Here is a 15,570-nt window from a genome sequence, read left to right as displayed (position 1 = left end):
TGTGCTATATATGTACATATACAGCATATCTGACATAAACTATATGTTTTGGACACTGGACAAAACATATATGTCTATAATGTAAATTATAGATATAGATACTTAAGATATATACTTTACATACATGGCAATATACCAGATTTTCTCATGGGGGCGACTCCATTAAATAAAGCAACTGAACTTTAATTTCATAGTATCTTTTAAACTCAAAATTACTACTTTACAAATGCAGCACCCGCTGTAGCTGAACCCTCAGTGTTTTAAAGAGATACAGTGACACCTGGTGTTTGAAGACGGAACTGCACTCATTGTTTTGGAGGAAGGACGTGGACAAACTTGCAGCCTGCCTGCAGGAACCGTACAAGTTGTGATCCAGACATGTCAGCGCAGGAGGAATTCTTTGCGGGTAAATTGTAGTATTTCAGTGCTCAAAAGTACTGTATACACTACTGTCTGCTGTGTACGTGTGCGCGTATGTGAGTGTGAGTGTGTTGTGGATAGAAAGCGAGCAGCGAGCAACAACGAAGGCCGTGCTGGAATTCTGCAAAATTACAACCCACATAGATTTACTTGCCCAAACACGTGTTTGTATAGTTGAGGACACTGGATCTACTTCAGTCTCTCCACTTTGACACATATGGTCAGTGGTGTGACAGCTGCAGTAGGTTGTATGCAATGAATGGCTCAGACGTTTTGCACAGTTTGAAACAGTTCACACACTAATCAGTTCACTACTAATCATTAATTCACATTCATTCAGGAATAATATTTCACAGTGTTATATTCTGTGCTCTAATATCTAACACGGTTAAAGTAACTGAACATAACGTTTATACTGCACAGGCATTCCCAAAATCCCTTATTTACCCAGTGCTGGACCAGGAGATGTCCTGAGCTTCAAACATTACAATGCAGAAGAGGTAGGAGTGACACACACACACACACACACACATGACTGAATAGATAATAAGTGTGATGGCTGTCAGAGCTCAGTGTTCCTCTGTGCAGGTGCTGATGGGGAGGAAGATGGAGGACTGGCTGAGGTTCTCAGTCTGTTACTGGCACTCCTTCTGTGGAACTGGTACTGTAAAACCTGACCATTACATTAACTACTACTGTTAACACCTGTTACTGTGTAACAGTATTTTAGATGGTACATGTTTTGTCTTTCTGTATGTTTACCTCTTTATGTTCTCAGGTGCTGATCCTTTTGGGTTTCCAACCCTCCACCGGTCCTGGAATGAAGGGACTCCCATGGAATCAGCCAAAAAGCGGCTGCGGGCTGCTTTTGAGTTTTTCACCAAGCTTGGTGTGAGGGAACTAACTTTTATAATTAAACTGTCAGCTACACACAGCTGATCAAAGTAAATATTATTATACATTACACTATATACAGTTTATTCACTTTGTGACTTCTTCTTGTTTTCACAGGTGAAATATTACACATTCCACGACAGGTAATTGACCAAATGTTTTTTTCTTTTTGTTTTGATTTTTTTTAAGATTGCAGCTATTTATGCTTATTTATGTCTGTAGGTTTACAGTATTTTCTTGCTTTTAGCCCTACAGTACTTGACAATATGAAAAAAATATCCCTGCTAACTCTACCTACCCGTAAAATAACATCCACTACTAATTTAATATATATATTAAGTAACAAAATCTAATGAGGACTAGTCCTTAACTGCCCTCTGTTCCCTACAGAGACATGGCTCCTGAGGGATCCACCCTGGAGGAGTCCAACAGGAATCTGGATGAAATAACAGACCTGGCTCTCCAGCTACAGAGCCAGACCGGAGTCAAGGTGCTGTGGGTAACCTGCAACCTCTTTGCTCATCCCAGGTCAGTGTGTTACTCAGATGTTAAAGCTGAAGCTGTAGTTTTTCTTAAGCTGGGCTTTCACCAGGGCAAACGGGTCCTCCTCATTAAGACTTAAAGCTCTGTTAGGTGAAAGTTAAGCATGTGATCATGTATCTGAAAGTGGGTTTATGTATTAATTGCAGTATTCTGGTTGTATTTAATTTCACTTGCCAGCCACTTACACAGCTTACACAGAGTAGACAAGATGGAAGTTGATTTTGAGAGAACATTTACATTTATTGTAACAGGCTGTATTTGACAGCAATGTACCACCTTATTTATAGTGCAAAACAGGAGTAGGTAGGTTTAAAAAGTATTGCAACTAATTTATATGGTATATTTATATTATATGTTTATAGGTACATGAACGGTGCAGCCACCAACCCTGACTGCCATGTTCTGGCCTACGCTGGTGCTCAGGTCAAGAAGGGGCTGGATGTTGCCAAGAAACTGGGTGCAGAAAATTTCGGTACAAGTGATTTGATAGTGTCACCATAGCTAAATGTAAAGCAATATCGCCATGTTGCTTCCTCCTTGTAATCAGTGTGTATGTCTCCTCAGTGTTTTGGGGAGGAAGGGAGGGTTTCCTCTCCATCCATAATACTGATGTCGCTGCTGAACTGAAGCACATGGCCAACTTCTTCAAAATGGCAGTCAGTAAGTGTGTGTTTGAATGTGCGATGGATTCCAACTCTGTATTTTGAACAATCTGTGTTCTGCATTATGGATGTGTAACAGCTCAGTTTCATGTCTGTATATTTGTCACCAGAGTACAAAGAGAAGATTGGTTTGAAGTGCCAGTTTCTAATTGAACCAAAGCCAAAGGAGCCCTGTAAACACCAGTATGATTATGGTAAAGTTTCCCAAATTTAAACAAAACCAATATGCTTTTTATCTTACAGTTTTAATAATGCACTGTTTTCTTCTACAGATGCTATGAGTGTTATAGGATTCCTTAAGCATTATGGTCTGGAGAGTCACTTTAAGCTGAACATCGAGCCCAACCACACCACCTTGGCAGGACACTCCTACGAACATGATATTGTCATGGCCTCTGCGTGAGACACCTTAACTTTTTTCAAAATGTTGCTTTGTCACATTTTTGCCACATCTCTTACTTTGCCATATCCTAAATGTTGCTGTATTGTCCTTGCTTGCTGGTGGACAGGCTTGGCATGCTGGGTTCAGTTGACTCTAACACCGGCTCTCCTGACCTGGGGTGGGACACAGATCAGTTCCCCATGGACATCAGGAACACAACCTTGGTCATGAAGGTGAGCTAATTTCTTTCACTTGTAACAGCAGTTTATTGGAGATGACTGTTTGTGATGGTGACATTTTACAAAGACTATTGGACAAGGGTAAAAATGAGCAAACATTGTTAATATTGGTTAAAGCAGTATTATGCAGTAATATTTTTGGTCACTTGGGGGCAGCAGAACAAGCTCATGGTGAATGTGTTAGCAAACAGTTGCCTAGTTACACATCCAGCACATGTGCAGTTACATAAGTATTCATCTGGGGTCGTCTGTTTGGCCATTCACCTATGGTCTGTAAATCCAGTAGTCCCTAGCTATACTCACTAGCTAGCCTCCAACTTTACCTGTCTATGGTTCGATGCTGGGCAGGTAGTGCACAGCAGGTTCATCAGAGCTTTTTAATTGAAAATAGCTCCCTTCTGTGACTGGAAAGGGGGTTGCAGACTGGAAAACAAAAAACAAAACAAGCTAAAAGACAGTAAAACAGCCAGTGCAGCTGAGGGGAACTGCAGAATCAAGTGTTTGTTACTTTGAGTGACTCCTATTAGATTACACATAGTAATTTGATCCATTGTTAATCTGAAAATGAGGATTGGTGCAGCTTTAATGTTCATATAAATAATAAGTTATGCTACTCTCTGGCTTATGAATAATCACACAGATAACCATCTTTTGTTTGTTAGAGGAAGCAGTGACTCATGCCAGTAGTAGCACTGAATCAACTGCACAAGGTGAGTTTACATGAGAACAGTGATGAAGGAACTGAGTTATTCTGCAGTGTTTAATCTTCTCCAGACCATCGTTGAACAAGGTGGCCTGCAGCCAGGAGGCCTGAACTTCGATGCTAAGGTGCGCAGAGAGTCCACCGACCTGGAGGACCTGTTCATTGCTCACATCGGAGCCATGGACGCCTTCGCAAGAGGACTCAGAAATGCTGTTCGCATCATTGAGGACGGGCTTATCCCTGGCATGGTGAAGGTACTGTGTGTAGCTCCTTTAAATTCAGGTACCAGTTACACAATGTTTTTTGTTTTTTTTTGACTGGTTATGTGTGATTTAACAGGAGCGCTACTCAAGCTTCAGTCATGGCATTGGACAGAAAGTGGAGGAGGGTTCTGCCACCTTAGAGGAGATGGAGGTAAGACTCCAAATGAGCTCAGCAAAATGTGATTGAAAGAATGAGTGAGGAAACGAGCAAACAGGGATCATTAAATGTTACATACATACAAACATACATACATAGAAAACATCCTGAACAAATCCTGTCAACATTTTGAAGGCACACTGTTTTTGTTTTTACCAATTTTGACCTGCTTAAAACTTTTCAGCCATCTTTGTGAATACCACTTTATATATACATGAGTCTAACGAACTGAGTGGAAATCTAAGTGAGAGACTATGGTCCCAAAATGAAAATAATTCCCATGTTTTGTTATTTCAGGCTTTCATCAAGCAGAACGGTGATCCGAAAGTCACATCAGGGAAGCAAGAAAAATATGAAACCATCTTTAATCACTACATATAATTAAGGATTATCTTCCTGTATCTGCTTATTATAAATTTGACTGTGAATAGAAACTGTTATACTGTTTCGTATTGCTGGTGAAACACAGGTGAACACATCAGTCTGTTAGATAGAGTACTTTATTAATCCTATTGGGACATTACACTTGCTTGCAGGCTTTTTACTAAGTGAGACAATACAAATAGAGAAGCTGAACACTGAAATGAAGTGTTATGTCATTGTATGTAGAATACACAGAGAGCCTATATTCGTATTAGCTGATAACTAATGTTACATAACATAACTATGTAATAAAGCACATTTTCTCAATGAAGCTGATGAGTGATCACATTTATCTTACAATTTATACAAGTCTACTCAAATATTAGCTAAATTATTGAACCTGATCAATATCCAGAAACATTTTTTGATACTGTATTGCAAGAGAACACAAAATGTCTTGAGTTTAGATTACATAATTTCCAAGGCTGAACCCCTATTTTGTCATGCCAAAGTCTATATTACACATACAGTATATACTGTATGTCTACAGTATATACTGTAATTGTGAGCCTCATGCTCAAACCATTTACTCCATCCAGTGGGTTTTAACCAGTTCCTAGTTATTTGTTTCATTGCTGCAATTCTGGTCTATTTGGTTTATTTCTATAGTTAGTTCATGTGGTGTTATACCTAAAATAACCACCTTAACTAACACTAGTTCTGTGGTGTTGAAACAATCAAAGTTTTTGGTTCAACTGCTTTTTAAATTCAAAATATGGTCATAGGCTGTAACTAATAGCCAGTAGGTTTTTAGTTTGGGGGAAGAAAAAATAAATATGTGAGATGTTTCCATCTTTTCTTTTTTGCCATCAGCCTGATTCTGATTATTTGATTTGCTACATTTAACTTGTCTTGAATATATGAAAACTCCCTCCAGTATTCAAGATTCAAGATTAGTTTGTCATCTTCTTGTGTATTTGCATACACAACAAAACGAAATGCTGTTCCTCCCAGCCCACAGCAGTACAACAACGGAAAGGATAGAAAAAAAAGAAGAGAAACAGAAACCAAAACAAAACAAAAAAGAACGAGCAGTTAGCAGCAGAGTGCATTAAAGTGCATGTAAAGAGAAAAGTACACGTCTCAGTTAGATGTAGACACATCTTACATGTCAGCGAGTGACCAGCACTGATAGGGGGATTATATAATCCATTTTTGCTGTCCGGAGAACATTAGGCAACATGATTGTTGGAACTGCCGGTTTGTATGGGTTACAGTACAGTATGTGTAGTTGGTTGTTCATATCCACATACATTATGACAGAGCTGTTGACTTTTCCAAACACTAGCTTTATTTTACCACTGGGCATTGGAAAGAGTTCTCACTCTGGACCCTTTTCTGGACACCATCAGTGTGAGACTGAGATATATGAGCCTGAATGTAAACATGAGCAGATGTGACACTTGTTTCTTCTGTTACAAACATCGATTATTTATTAGGTTTAAATTCAAACACAACGACTGCACACATATTGCTAAAATTTCTACTTTTATTTCTTGACTAATTATTGAGATTTTCTTCAGTAGGCCTATGCACAACTTTAGTTGCCATGGTAACAGATTGCCATCCCTGTCTGAGATAAAATGGAGTAGTAGAGCGCCTGTGATAAACAGACCCAGGGATGGTCCAGGTTAGTACTCCAGAGTGATTCATCCTGTCCAGTATGAACTATCTTTGGTCCAGGTCCTCCTATCATTCAGCCTCTAAAATATGAAACACGCACCTTTCCACTGACATCACATCATACTACTATCCTGCCAGTCAGCTGTCCAATCAGCGGCCGAAGGGAGGCCGAGTGCCGCTGCGGTTGTCCAATCGGTGGATAGCGTGAGCTCTGCTCACCGGCACGTCACTCCTGATTGGAGGGTTGAGCTGTAAAGGAGGCGGGATGTGAAACCACCGAATCCGAAGTAGTCCGTCTTTCTCATTAGCATAAAATATGCAGCATCGCTCCGACTGTCTGCTGGTGAACAAATTATCATGAGGCACTGAAGTAACAGTTTATTTTGGCTCGGTTGACTTGATTTTGGAGCACCTGAGAAACAATATCCCGATGAAGAAAAATTATTAATTATTTTTAGTGCATGGTGATTTTTTGGTCAGCTTAAAGAAAACCTGCTTCTCAGTATTGCTCTTTCACCATCACCATCAGTTTGAATTTTTTTTATTTTTTTAAAAACTTTTTTTTACATCCAAAAAGATGTGGACTTTCCTGGGAATAGCAAGCTTCACATATCTGTACAAAAAATCCGACTCAGTCTTGACTTTCACTCACAAAGAGCTGGTGATGGCCGCAGCCTTATTTCTCACAGTCGGGCTGCTGCTCTCATATGTCAGGTATTTTCATGGCCAGAAGCTCAGAGTCTCTCAGGTCTTTCATTTATTTCTGAGCCTCTTGTCTTTTTTACCTGTTATCAACCATTTCATCCCTCAAACTTCAACACAGAGGAGCGAGAAAGCAGAGAACAACTGTAAAAAGGTAAGACACTGAACAAAGGAAGACAAAGACAGATTTTTAAAAATGCAAATTATATAAAAAAATGTTTGAATATTTTTATGTATTATTCGGTTTTCAATTTGCGTGAATATACAATTTGTATATTTATATGAATACAAGAACCTATGGTTTTATTCATGCCTCCTTTAGTTTAACATAAGTGCTGTAAATGTTATATATTTATGTGAAATAATAGCCAATATATATTTTTTGATATCTATCACTATTGAGATAGATATATTAAGTTTTCTAAAATACATTTTCCAGTGTTTACTTTACAGTCCAGTTGAATTCGGACTGTGTGTATGATGAGTGCTTCTGTCTCACTTCCTTCTATTATATCACCTCTCTTTCTTCACTTCAGAGCCGGAGAACCAGGAAGAGGGTGGATGTAGAGGCCTCCACTTCAGAAAGTGTCGCCACCAGTGGCTCCTCCATGGCACAAGAGCCAGATGTGGTGATAGTAGGGGCTGGGGTCCTGGGCTCAGCAATGGCGGCAGTCCTGGCACGGGATGGCAGGAGGGTGACGGTGGTGGAGAGGGACCTGAAGGAGCCTGACAGGATAGTGGGGGAGCTGCTGCAACCTGGAGGCTACAGAGCTCTCAAAGAGCTGGGACTGGAAGGTCAGTGGTGGAAGCTGCTGTTGTTGGTGACCTGCAAACATACTCTGAATGGACAAACTGTGAGATAGCTCTGCCTCTGCTTAGTTGTGATAGAGGTTAAAGGCCCTGAAAAAACATTTTTTTCAACCACCTTTAAAAAATGAGCACAAGGGTTCCACATCAACACACTATTTTCTGCCAAAGTTAGAAACAGTTTTGCTTATCACACATAAGAAATTCTGTATTTTTAGTTTTGGCTGTGTACATCTGACCGGTTTCAAGTGGGCAAGGCTCAGTTGGAAAAAGGAGATGTGACATGCACCAATCAGAATCAAGCAATACTTTAATCAAAATCTGATGATTGGTTGTTTGGCTGTTTGCTTATGATACCATTACTGTCAGTCAAATCAGATAAACCACACCTACAGTACACAGCCCTGATGAAGCAGATTAGCTTGAGCGTCAAACTCTTAAATAAGAATGCATGCTAGCAGCCCTGTGAGGCTGTACACAGACACAGTGGTGCTAAGTGTCAGCATGCTAACATACTCACAATGTCAGAGGATCACCAACATTAATAGAATTCAGCTTGAGGGTGACACGAATGTTTGTACCAAATTTAATGGAAATCCATCAAATGATTGTTAAGATATTTCAGCCTGAACCAAAGTGTTGGACATAACTAAGGATCCTTGTTTTTTTATGAACTTTAACTTTGATTGTTGCTTATTTATTTGTACATATTTAATATTATAGAGAAATACTTAAGATTTGAAAAGTTTTCAGGGGCTGTAAAATCTTAAAAACCTATCTACACTTATCTACATCTCCTACTTTTGGTCAGTATAGTTTTAATGAGGAAATTCCATATGAGATAATGGCTTTTATTTGCAGTCACCGTACCATCACACTTATGAAAAAAGATAAGTGTAATGGTATTATGATTATGAATTATGAAAAACATCAGTGTTCCTAATATTTTATACAGTCAATGATATTATTTTGTATGAGTTCCTCAAACCTCATCCTCTCCCCCCCCAAAACAACCCTCCAGTCTGACCAAATAAATGTAAATCGTATATATTTTAGTGAGTTCATAGGGCCTTACAGTGTGCCTGAGGTCATCAGTATGCTAATGAGTTGCAGTGATCACCATGATTTTTGAAAACCTCCTTTATTACCATGGTAACATCTTTATTATTAGGATTTTTTCCATCATGTTTATACAGCATACTTTCAAAAAACTCATCTTACTGGTTGCAAGTTTTGAATGTTGAAAAGACTTAATAAAACATTTACATGATAGTTTACATTTACATTTGCAGATGCATGATTGTCAGACTGTAAAATAAGATGATTTTTCCAACCTTAAAGCTACTTGAGGGGATAAAAAGGGGGAAACTTTTTAAGTTAATGGATTAAAATTGCACCCTTTCATCAAATGCCCATTGTAGCTTTTAACCTTTGTTCCATTAAATCAGAAACACGTGAACAGCAGCAGCAAACTGGATGAATAATGAATGTGTGCTGTCAAATTGTAACCTGTTGCTCGTGTTTGCCCTCAGGTTCGGTGGAGGGTCTGGATGCCCATCTGGTCAACGGCTATGTGATCCATGACATGGAGAGCGGCACAGAGGTGGAGATCCCTTACCCTCAGGAGGAGGAAAGCATCCAGTGCGGACGGGCTTTCCATCACGGTCGATTCATCATGGGCCTGAGGAGAGCCGCCCTGGCCGAGCCAAAGTGAGTAGTAGAGTCGTGAAAAACAGAATTTATGTGCCAACTGGCTAATGGGATAACACTGAAGGAACCTGAGGGACCATTTAACATCTATGCTGTGTTCAAATGGTGCTCATATATTTAGCAAATACATGACTAGTAAAACTACTGGATGCAATGAATAGTATAGATTATAGATAGATTTATTTTAATGGGGGAGATGATCAGTGGTTGGTTCAATGTATTTTTATCTTTTAAAAGTGTCTGAAAAAGCTCTAATGCTTAAGAAACTAGTCATAAAGTGACCAGTAGTACCTTTCCATGTTTCCTCTGCTGTGCTGGCATATGGAAATTATATTTCTAACTGTCTAATTGCACCCCCCAGTGTCACAGTTGTAGAAGGCACTGTGACCAGTTTGGAGGAAGAGGACGGCTGTGTAACCGGAGTCCATTACAAGGATAAAGAAACTGGAGACGTCAAGGTGAGAAGAGGAAACTCTGTGTGTACATGTTGAATAAGCTGCTAAAAAACCTTCTAATTCTGAGCTTCTCTCATGGAAAGAAATCCTGCCTTAGGTGCAGAGAGTGTGTTAAGAGTCTGATTGTGAAGATGATGACTGTGTGCTCCTGTGTCCTGTAGGAAATCCGTGCAGCTCTCACAATAGTGGCTGATGGCTGTTTCTCCAAATTCAGAAAGAGTCTGGTTTCTGGGAAAGCTCGCACGTCTTCTCACTTTGTTGGATGCCTGATGAAGGTACAGTTTTATTATTGTTTTGTCAAGTGTTTAAGGGTTTTTTTCATATAAGTTTGGCATCATACAACATTCAAAAGTACGGAAATTTAATTTTATCTGGACACAATCCTCAAATCTTTCAGTTTTCTTGTTAAGCCCAAAGACAGATCCCACACTGCACCTTAACTGTAAATATTTCCAGAAATCCCCTTAATCAGTAGGTTCAACTGTGCAGTAACACTTAAGTTTAAGTCCCCCTATTAAGCATTTATAAGCAGTATATAAACATTTAATGAATGGTTTATAAGACACTATAATCTAGTTGTAAGCAGATATAAGTATCAGTGAAATGACCTTATATCTGCTACAACTACATCATAGTGTGTTATTAAATGTTTATATTCTTGTTAATAAATGATAAATAGGAGGAATTGTATATCAAATTGGAGGGTATTCCATATAATGTAAGTGTTGAACAGTCTGTTATTTCTGTCTGTCTTACTGTTTTCTTGTGCAATGACTTCATGGTTACCTTTTGTTACATGACATTTAAAAGTGCAGTGTGATGTAGGAAATCAAATATGTGTGCAAACCTTACAAATGGACCTTTATCGATTCTAAATACCACCTGTAGTGAAATAAAAAGTTTCCAGATATTGATTAAAACAAGGTTTCTTCAATCCAATAGATCACTGTGTAAACTGAACTGGAATGAGGACATGTATATCCATCACTGAGTTCTCACTCTGCTTCTCCTCAGGATTGTCCCCAGTTTAAATCCAACCATGCTGAGCTGGTGCTGGCCAATCCGAGCCCCGTGCTCATCTATCAGATCTCCTCCTCACACACCAGAGTGCTTGTGGACATCAGGGGGGAGATGCCACGCAACCTCTTAGAGTACATGGCAGAGAAAATACACCCGCAGCTGCCAGGTAAAAGAAGGAAATATCACTTTAAAAATGGCTATAATTATCTCTAATGAACAATGACCTTTTGGCTTGAGGATGAGCTCCTGTAGCGTGATAAATGATCAAAGTTTGTAACTAGATTATTTGAAAATCCTCCTCTTGGAAAGATTTTTTTTTATCAAGCGATCATGCCGAGTCTTGGCAGCTAGAAATATATCCAGATTTCTTCCTGTGCTGTTGTGTGATCAGCCAAGGAAGGTGCAGTTGAAGGATTTGACATTCATGCTGAAATATCAAAGCCACAGTATCAAAGCACCAGCTCTGCTAACCTTGACAGAGGTCCAGCTGAAATGGCGGAGTCAGTCACACTGATGCATTGATAATGTACATTCAGACACCAAAGAAAAGGTTTTTTCTTCCTGTGCATGTACCCAGCATGCACCTTTTGGGTTTTCATCCCCAGAGCCAGCTGAGTGATCGACCGCCTGTGGTCTCTCTCTTTCTCTCCTTCCTTCAGAGCATTTAAAGGAGCCTTTCATGGTGGCGCTACAGAACGATCGACTCAGGTCCATGCCTGCCAGCTTCCTCCCCCCCTCCCCTGTCAACAAGCCAGGTACTGAAGTGTTATTGACTGTTGTTGGAGGTGGTCAGAGGGAATCTGTTGAACTGATTTCAGCTTGTGTACAGTGTGATGCATGTCTTGGAAAGAAGTGCTTCCCTTTGGTCATTACTGCATGATGAAAGAAAGTGAAACACTTTCCTGGCTGTCATCTAATTTGCAATTAGTCTGTGTTTCAGGTTAAATTGAAAAACTGTTATAAATGCATATTTTTCCCCAAGGGTCCCCAAGTACTTTGTTTTATGGATAAACTAAAAAAAAATGCTGAATCTTTTTTTGGCTGATAGAACCACACTTACATTTAAAGGAATAGTTTGATATTTTGGGAAATACATTCATTCATTCTCTAGCCAAGAGTTTGATGAGAAGATCAATACCATTCTTGACAGTGAGAGTGGTATCAAACTTCTCATCTAACTGTCAGCAACAAACTAAATGTGTATTTCCCAAAATGTCAAACTATTCCTTTTGAAACAGACTGTGTATGTCATGTAAGGAGTGATGACAAACTTAAACACTAAAAGCTGTCTTTCACACTTCATCCTGCTCACTGTGTTTGACATTCGTTGGAAGATTACAAAGTTCTGAGCTTATAAAAACAAAACAAAACAGAAGAACAATTAGTGATGTGTTTTGGATGTGAGACAAACAGCAGTGTGTCGTCTGCAGGCGTGCTTCTCCTGGGCGATGCTTACAACATGAGGCACCCTCTGACGGGAGGAGGGATGAGCGTCGCGCTCAACGACGTTCGCATCTGGAGGAGTCTGCTCAACAACATCCCGGATCTGTACGATGACGGCGCCATGCTGCAGGTGAACACAAGACCTTTTGGAGAACATTGACAGGATTCAAATGATACAAATTCTCTAAAAATGAATAAAATACAAACAAATATTTTTTCTGCAACATTAGAAGCAACTTGCATACTGTATGCCAGCCAGCAGAAGTTATTTGGAGCTTATAGTGCATCACATTTGCCTGTTATTCCCTCTGCTGTAGGTGAGGGACTGCAGACCGGTGTACAATATTACACTAAGCTCTTTTTTTTCTTCCTCTCAATAGGCAAAGAAAAAATTCCACTGGGAACGCAAGTCATCACATTCTTTTGTGGTGAATGTGTTGGCCCAGGCCCTGTATGAGCTGTTTGCAGCCACCGACAGTGAGTCTCTGCCCATCACAGCCTGCATCTAATGACACATAGAAAACAATGACAGAGAATTAGAAATACTAATTATTATTATGCATTCAATAAGCAAAACCAGAATTTATTTCATTCAGAAAATAATGGTCATTTTCTCATCATATCCATGTGGCTGTTTTGGATTGACCAGATTCTCTGCATGAGCTGAGAAAAGCCTGCTTCCAGTACTTCAAGCTTGGTGGACAGTGCATCGCTGGGCCTATTGGACTCCTCTCAGTGTAAGCAATAAATAATGTGCTCCATGATTATGCAGAATGAAAGAACTGTAGTCTTTTTATACCTCATCATGGTGCACACAAGAAATTGAATATGCGCACTTCCCCAAAATGTCAAACCATTCCTTTAAAGGCAAATTTAAGTACATGAGACTGAAAATGTTGATGCACTAATAACATCTTGACTTTCATCAGGTTGACGCCCAAACCAATGACCCTTATTGGACACTTCTTCGCCGTGGCGGTGTACGCGATCTACTTCAACTTCAAGTCCGAGTCCTGGAGCACCAAACCCCGAGCTTTATTCAAAAGCGGAGCCATCCTCTACCGAGCCTGCACGGTCATGTTTCCCCTCATCTACTCTGAGTTCAAGTACCTGGTGTACTGAGGAGCTTCATATGGAAATCTGTACATGCTGTATTACATCTGGACACACATAGACCAAACTCTATATGAGCTGTATGGCTTAATTAGGAAAAGCAAAACAAACGTTGGTATTTTTCAGTAGCTGTCATGTTTGTCCAACCACTGAATAAGGCACTGTTGTCATCTCAAACTTAATGATTTTACCAATGAGGATTTTCTATCTTATGCCCCTGCCTTACTGACAGCTGGAGATGTTGCCATTGTCTTTATGTCCTGTTTACTGCCTTTTTCCATTTGGAAATATTTGCATCAATGCCTTGGTGTAGCTGTTTGTGCTTGCCCACAGTTTTATGCTCGAGGCTTGTAACGTTCAGTATATTAGCTCACACCCTGAATTACACTGAATATTCAGTGCTGTGGAATTATTCCTGCCTTGTATAATTGCCATGTGGAACATGGCATCCGAATTTCTTAATAATGACTTTGAGATAAAGCCACTTTCCTGCTGGTATATTTTCTTGTAGAGCTAATTTGGGCTGTATTTAATATGAGGATCCTTCTGTAATGATGATGTACGTTAATACAAGAATAATTGTGAATCTAAAGCACTGATGATGGGATGTCATAAGACAGAAGCTTTCTAAAAAGTTATCTTAACGTTGTAATTTATACAAAATGATACTTCTCTTGTACATTTTCAGCCTTATTAGTTGAGAAATGTCTGCACGACTTTATGTGTTCACACTGTTTGCTCAGAGGATCATCTCCTGCCTTTCTCTCTGTGACTGTTGATCTTTATATATTGCAATAAGGGACTTTTTTTGTAACACATTTTGGTGCCTACAGTCAGTCTGAAACATGCTGACGGTGCAGCTGACAAGACTATAATCCCAGAACCCAACAATGATCCCTGCACTTTTTCAGTCCTGCTGGATGTCAGTAAAGACTTGACACAGCGTGATGCCTGGGGGGATGTTTGGGTTTAACTGGGACCCGAGATGGAAGGAATGATGCTCAAATCAGGACCGAGTCAACAGATGATGCTCAGGTGTTGTTTCTCCTGAGCTGACACAGACTAGGAGCTCCTGAACTGTAAATCACCACAGCTGCTCTGCTCTGTTGTGTTGGGCTTGATGGGCCATTAAATAAAACATACATAACAAACCAGACTTGTGTTTCAGTTTACTGGTTTTAGAGCAGGTTTCCCCTGATAAATTGTTATTGGATAATTTGTATAATTACACAATTAATTTTACTGATAGTACATCATCTACTATTAAGGATTGATTAGACCCATGGGACAGTTAATGAGCAAACCAGCAAGTAAGTGTAAAGTGAATTTAACAATAGCGGACCAACACTTACACATGCAACCATTAGATGGAGCTCACTCACAGCTGAAGGATTTCATCCTGTTTCAATCAAAGCCCAGTTTATTATCCTGCCTCTAACAGTTCGGCTCTCAATAGACTGGATTAAGTCACTGCTGTTCTGTAGCTTTGAAATTCAGGAGATTTTTTATTGGAGCACAATGAAAGCTGAGTTTTTAAAATTAGTTTTGGCATTAATCTTTTATTGGAGGTTTTTACATCCAGAGGAATACTAAATGCTGAAAACTTTTTTAAAATTATATTGCAGCAAATGTAGCTGTTGGCCACTGATCAAAGCGGGGCCCATACTTGTGTGTATAATCTAAGGACTTAAAAGGACTTGCTGGATGAAATGAAAATCTAAAATGTATATACTGCCGGTGACATCAGCTGATAACATAGAGCCTCATCAAATCACCTTTTGATATAAGTTTTAAACTGTAGCTACATCAACACTGATAATCAACAGTGGGGTTTCCATGATATGAGGTGTTTTCACTAACACAGAGAGGCCCACTGGTGAGCTTGGTGGAATATTTCATCTACAAAAGTCAAGAGACTCTTTTAAGGTCACTGAAGATGTAAATTTCAAGGGTTTTCAATGACCACAGGAACTCTGTTACAGGCAAGCAGGCAGGCTCCCTCTCAGATGTG

The 15,570-nt window shown here is 39.6% G+C and overlaps 2 protein-coding genes across 2 annotated transcripts; both read left to right on the top strand.

The window, feature by feature from the left end:
* Positions 1-305: 305 nt before the first annotated feature.
* Positions 306-4,957, top strand: LOC121905761 (xylose isomerase-like). The gene is made up of 14 exons (XM_042424263.1): positions 306-406; positions 844-920; positions 1,009-1,081; positions 1,199-1,311; positions 1,432-1,457; positions 1,705-1,842; positions 2,220-2,329; positions 2,422-2,517; positions 2,630-2,713; positions 2,792-2,918; positions 3,029-3,134; positions 3,915-4,097; positions 4,183-4,257; positions 4,561-4,957. The coding sequence occupies exons 1-14, from the start codon at positions 379-381 to the stop codon at positions 4,642-4,644; spliced, it is 1,320 nt and encodes a 439-aa protein (XP_042280197.1). The 5' UTR covers positions 306-378; the 3' UTR covers positions 4,645-4,957.
* Positions 4,958-6,004: 1,047 nt separating this feature from the next.
* sqlea (squalene epoxidase a) lies at positions 6,005-14,715 on the top strand. Its single transcript, XM_042424396.1, has 11 exons — positions 6,005-7,165; positions 7,548-7,806; positions 9,351-9,528; positions 9,890-9,986; positions 10,145-10,258; positions 10,998-11,169; positions 11,663-11,758; positions 12,434-12,576; positions 12,827-12,923; positions 13,096-13,183; positions 13,376-14,715. The coding sequence occupies exons 1-11, from the start codon at positions 6,887-6,889 to the stop codon at positions 13,566-13,568; spliced, it is 1,716 nt and encodes a 571-aa protein (XP_042280330.1). The 5' UTR covers positions 6,005-6,886; the 3' UTR covers positions 13,569-14,715.
* Positions 14,716-15,570: the final 855 nt, after the last annotated feature.

Source organism: Thunnus maccoyii, chromosome 10, assembly GCF_910596095.1.
Source record: "Thunnus maccoyii chromosome 10, fThuMac1.1, whole genome shotgun sequence".
Taxonomy (NCBI): Eukaryota; Metazoa; Chordata; class Actinopteri; order Scombriformes; family Scombridae; genus Thunnus; species Thunnus maccoyii.
The sequence above is the reverse complement of the archived record's forward strand: the minus strand, read 5'-3'. Positions and strand labels throughout refer to the sequence as shown.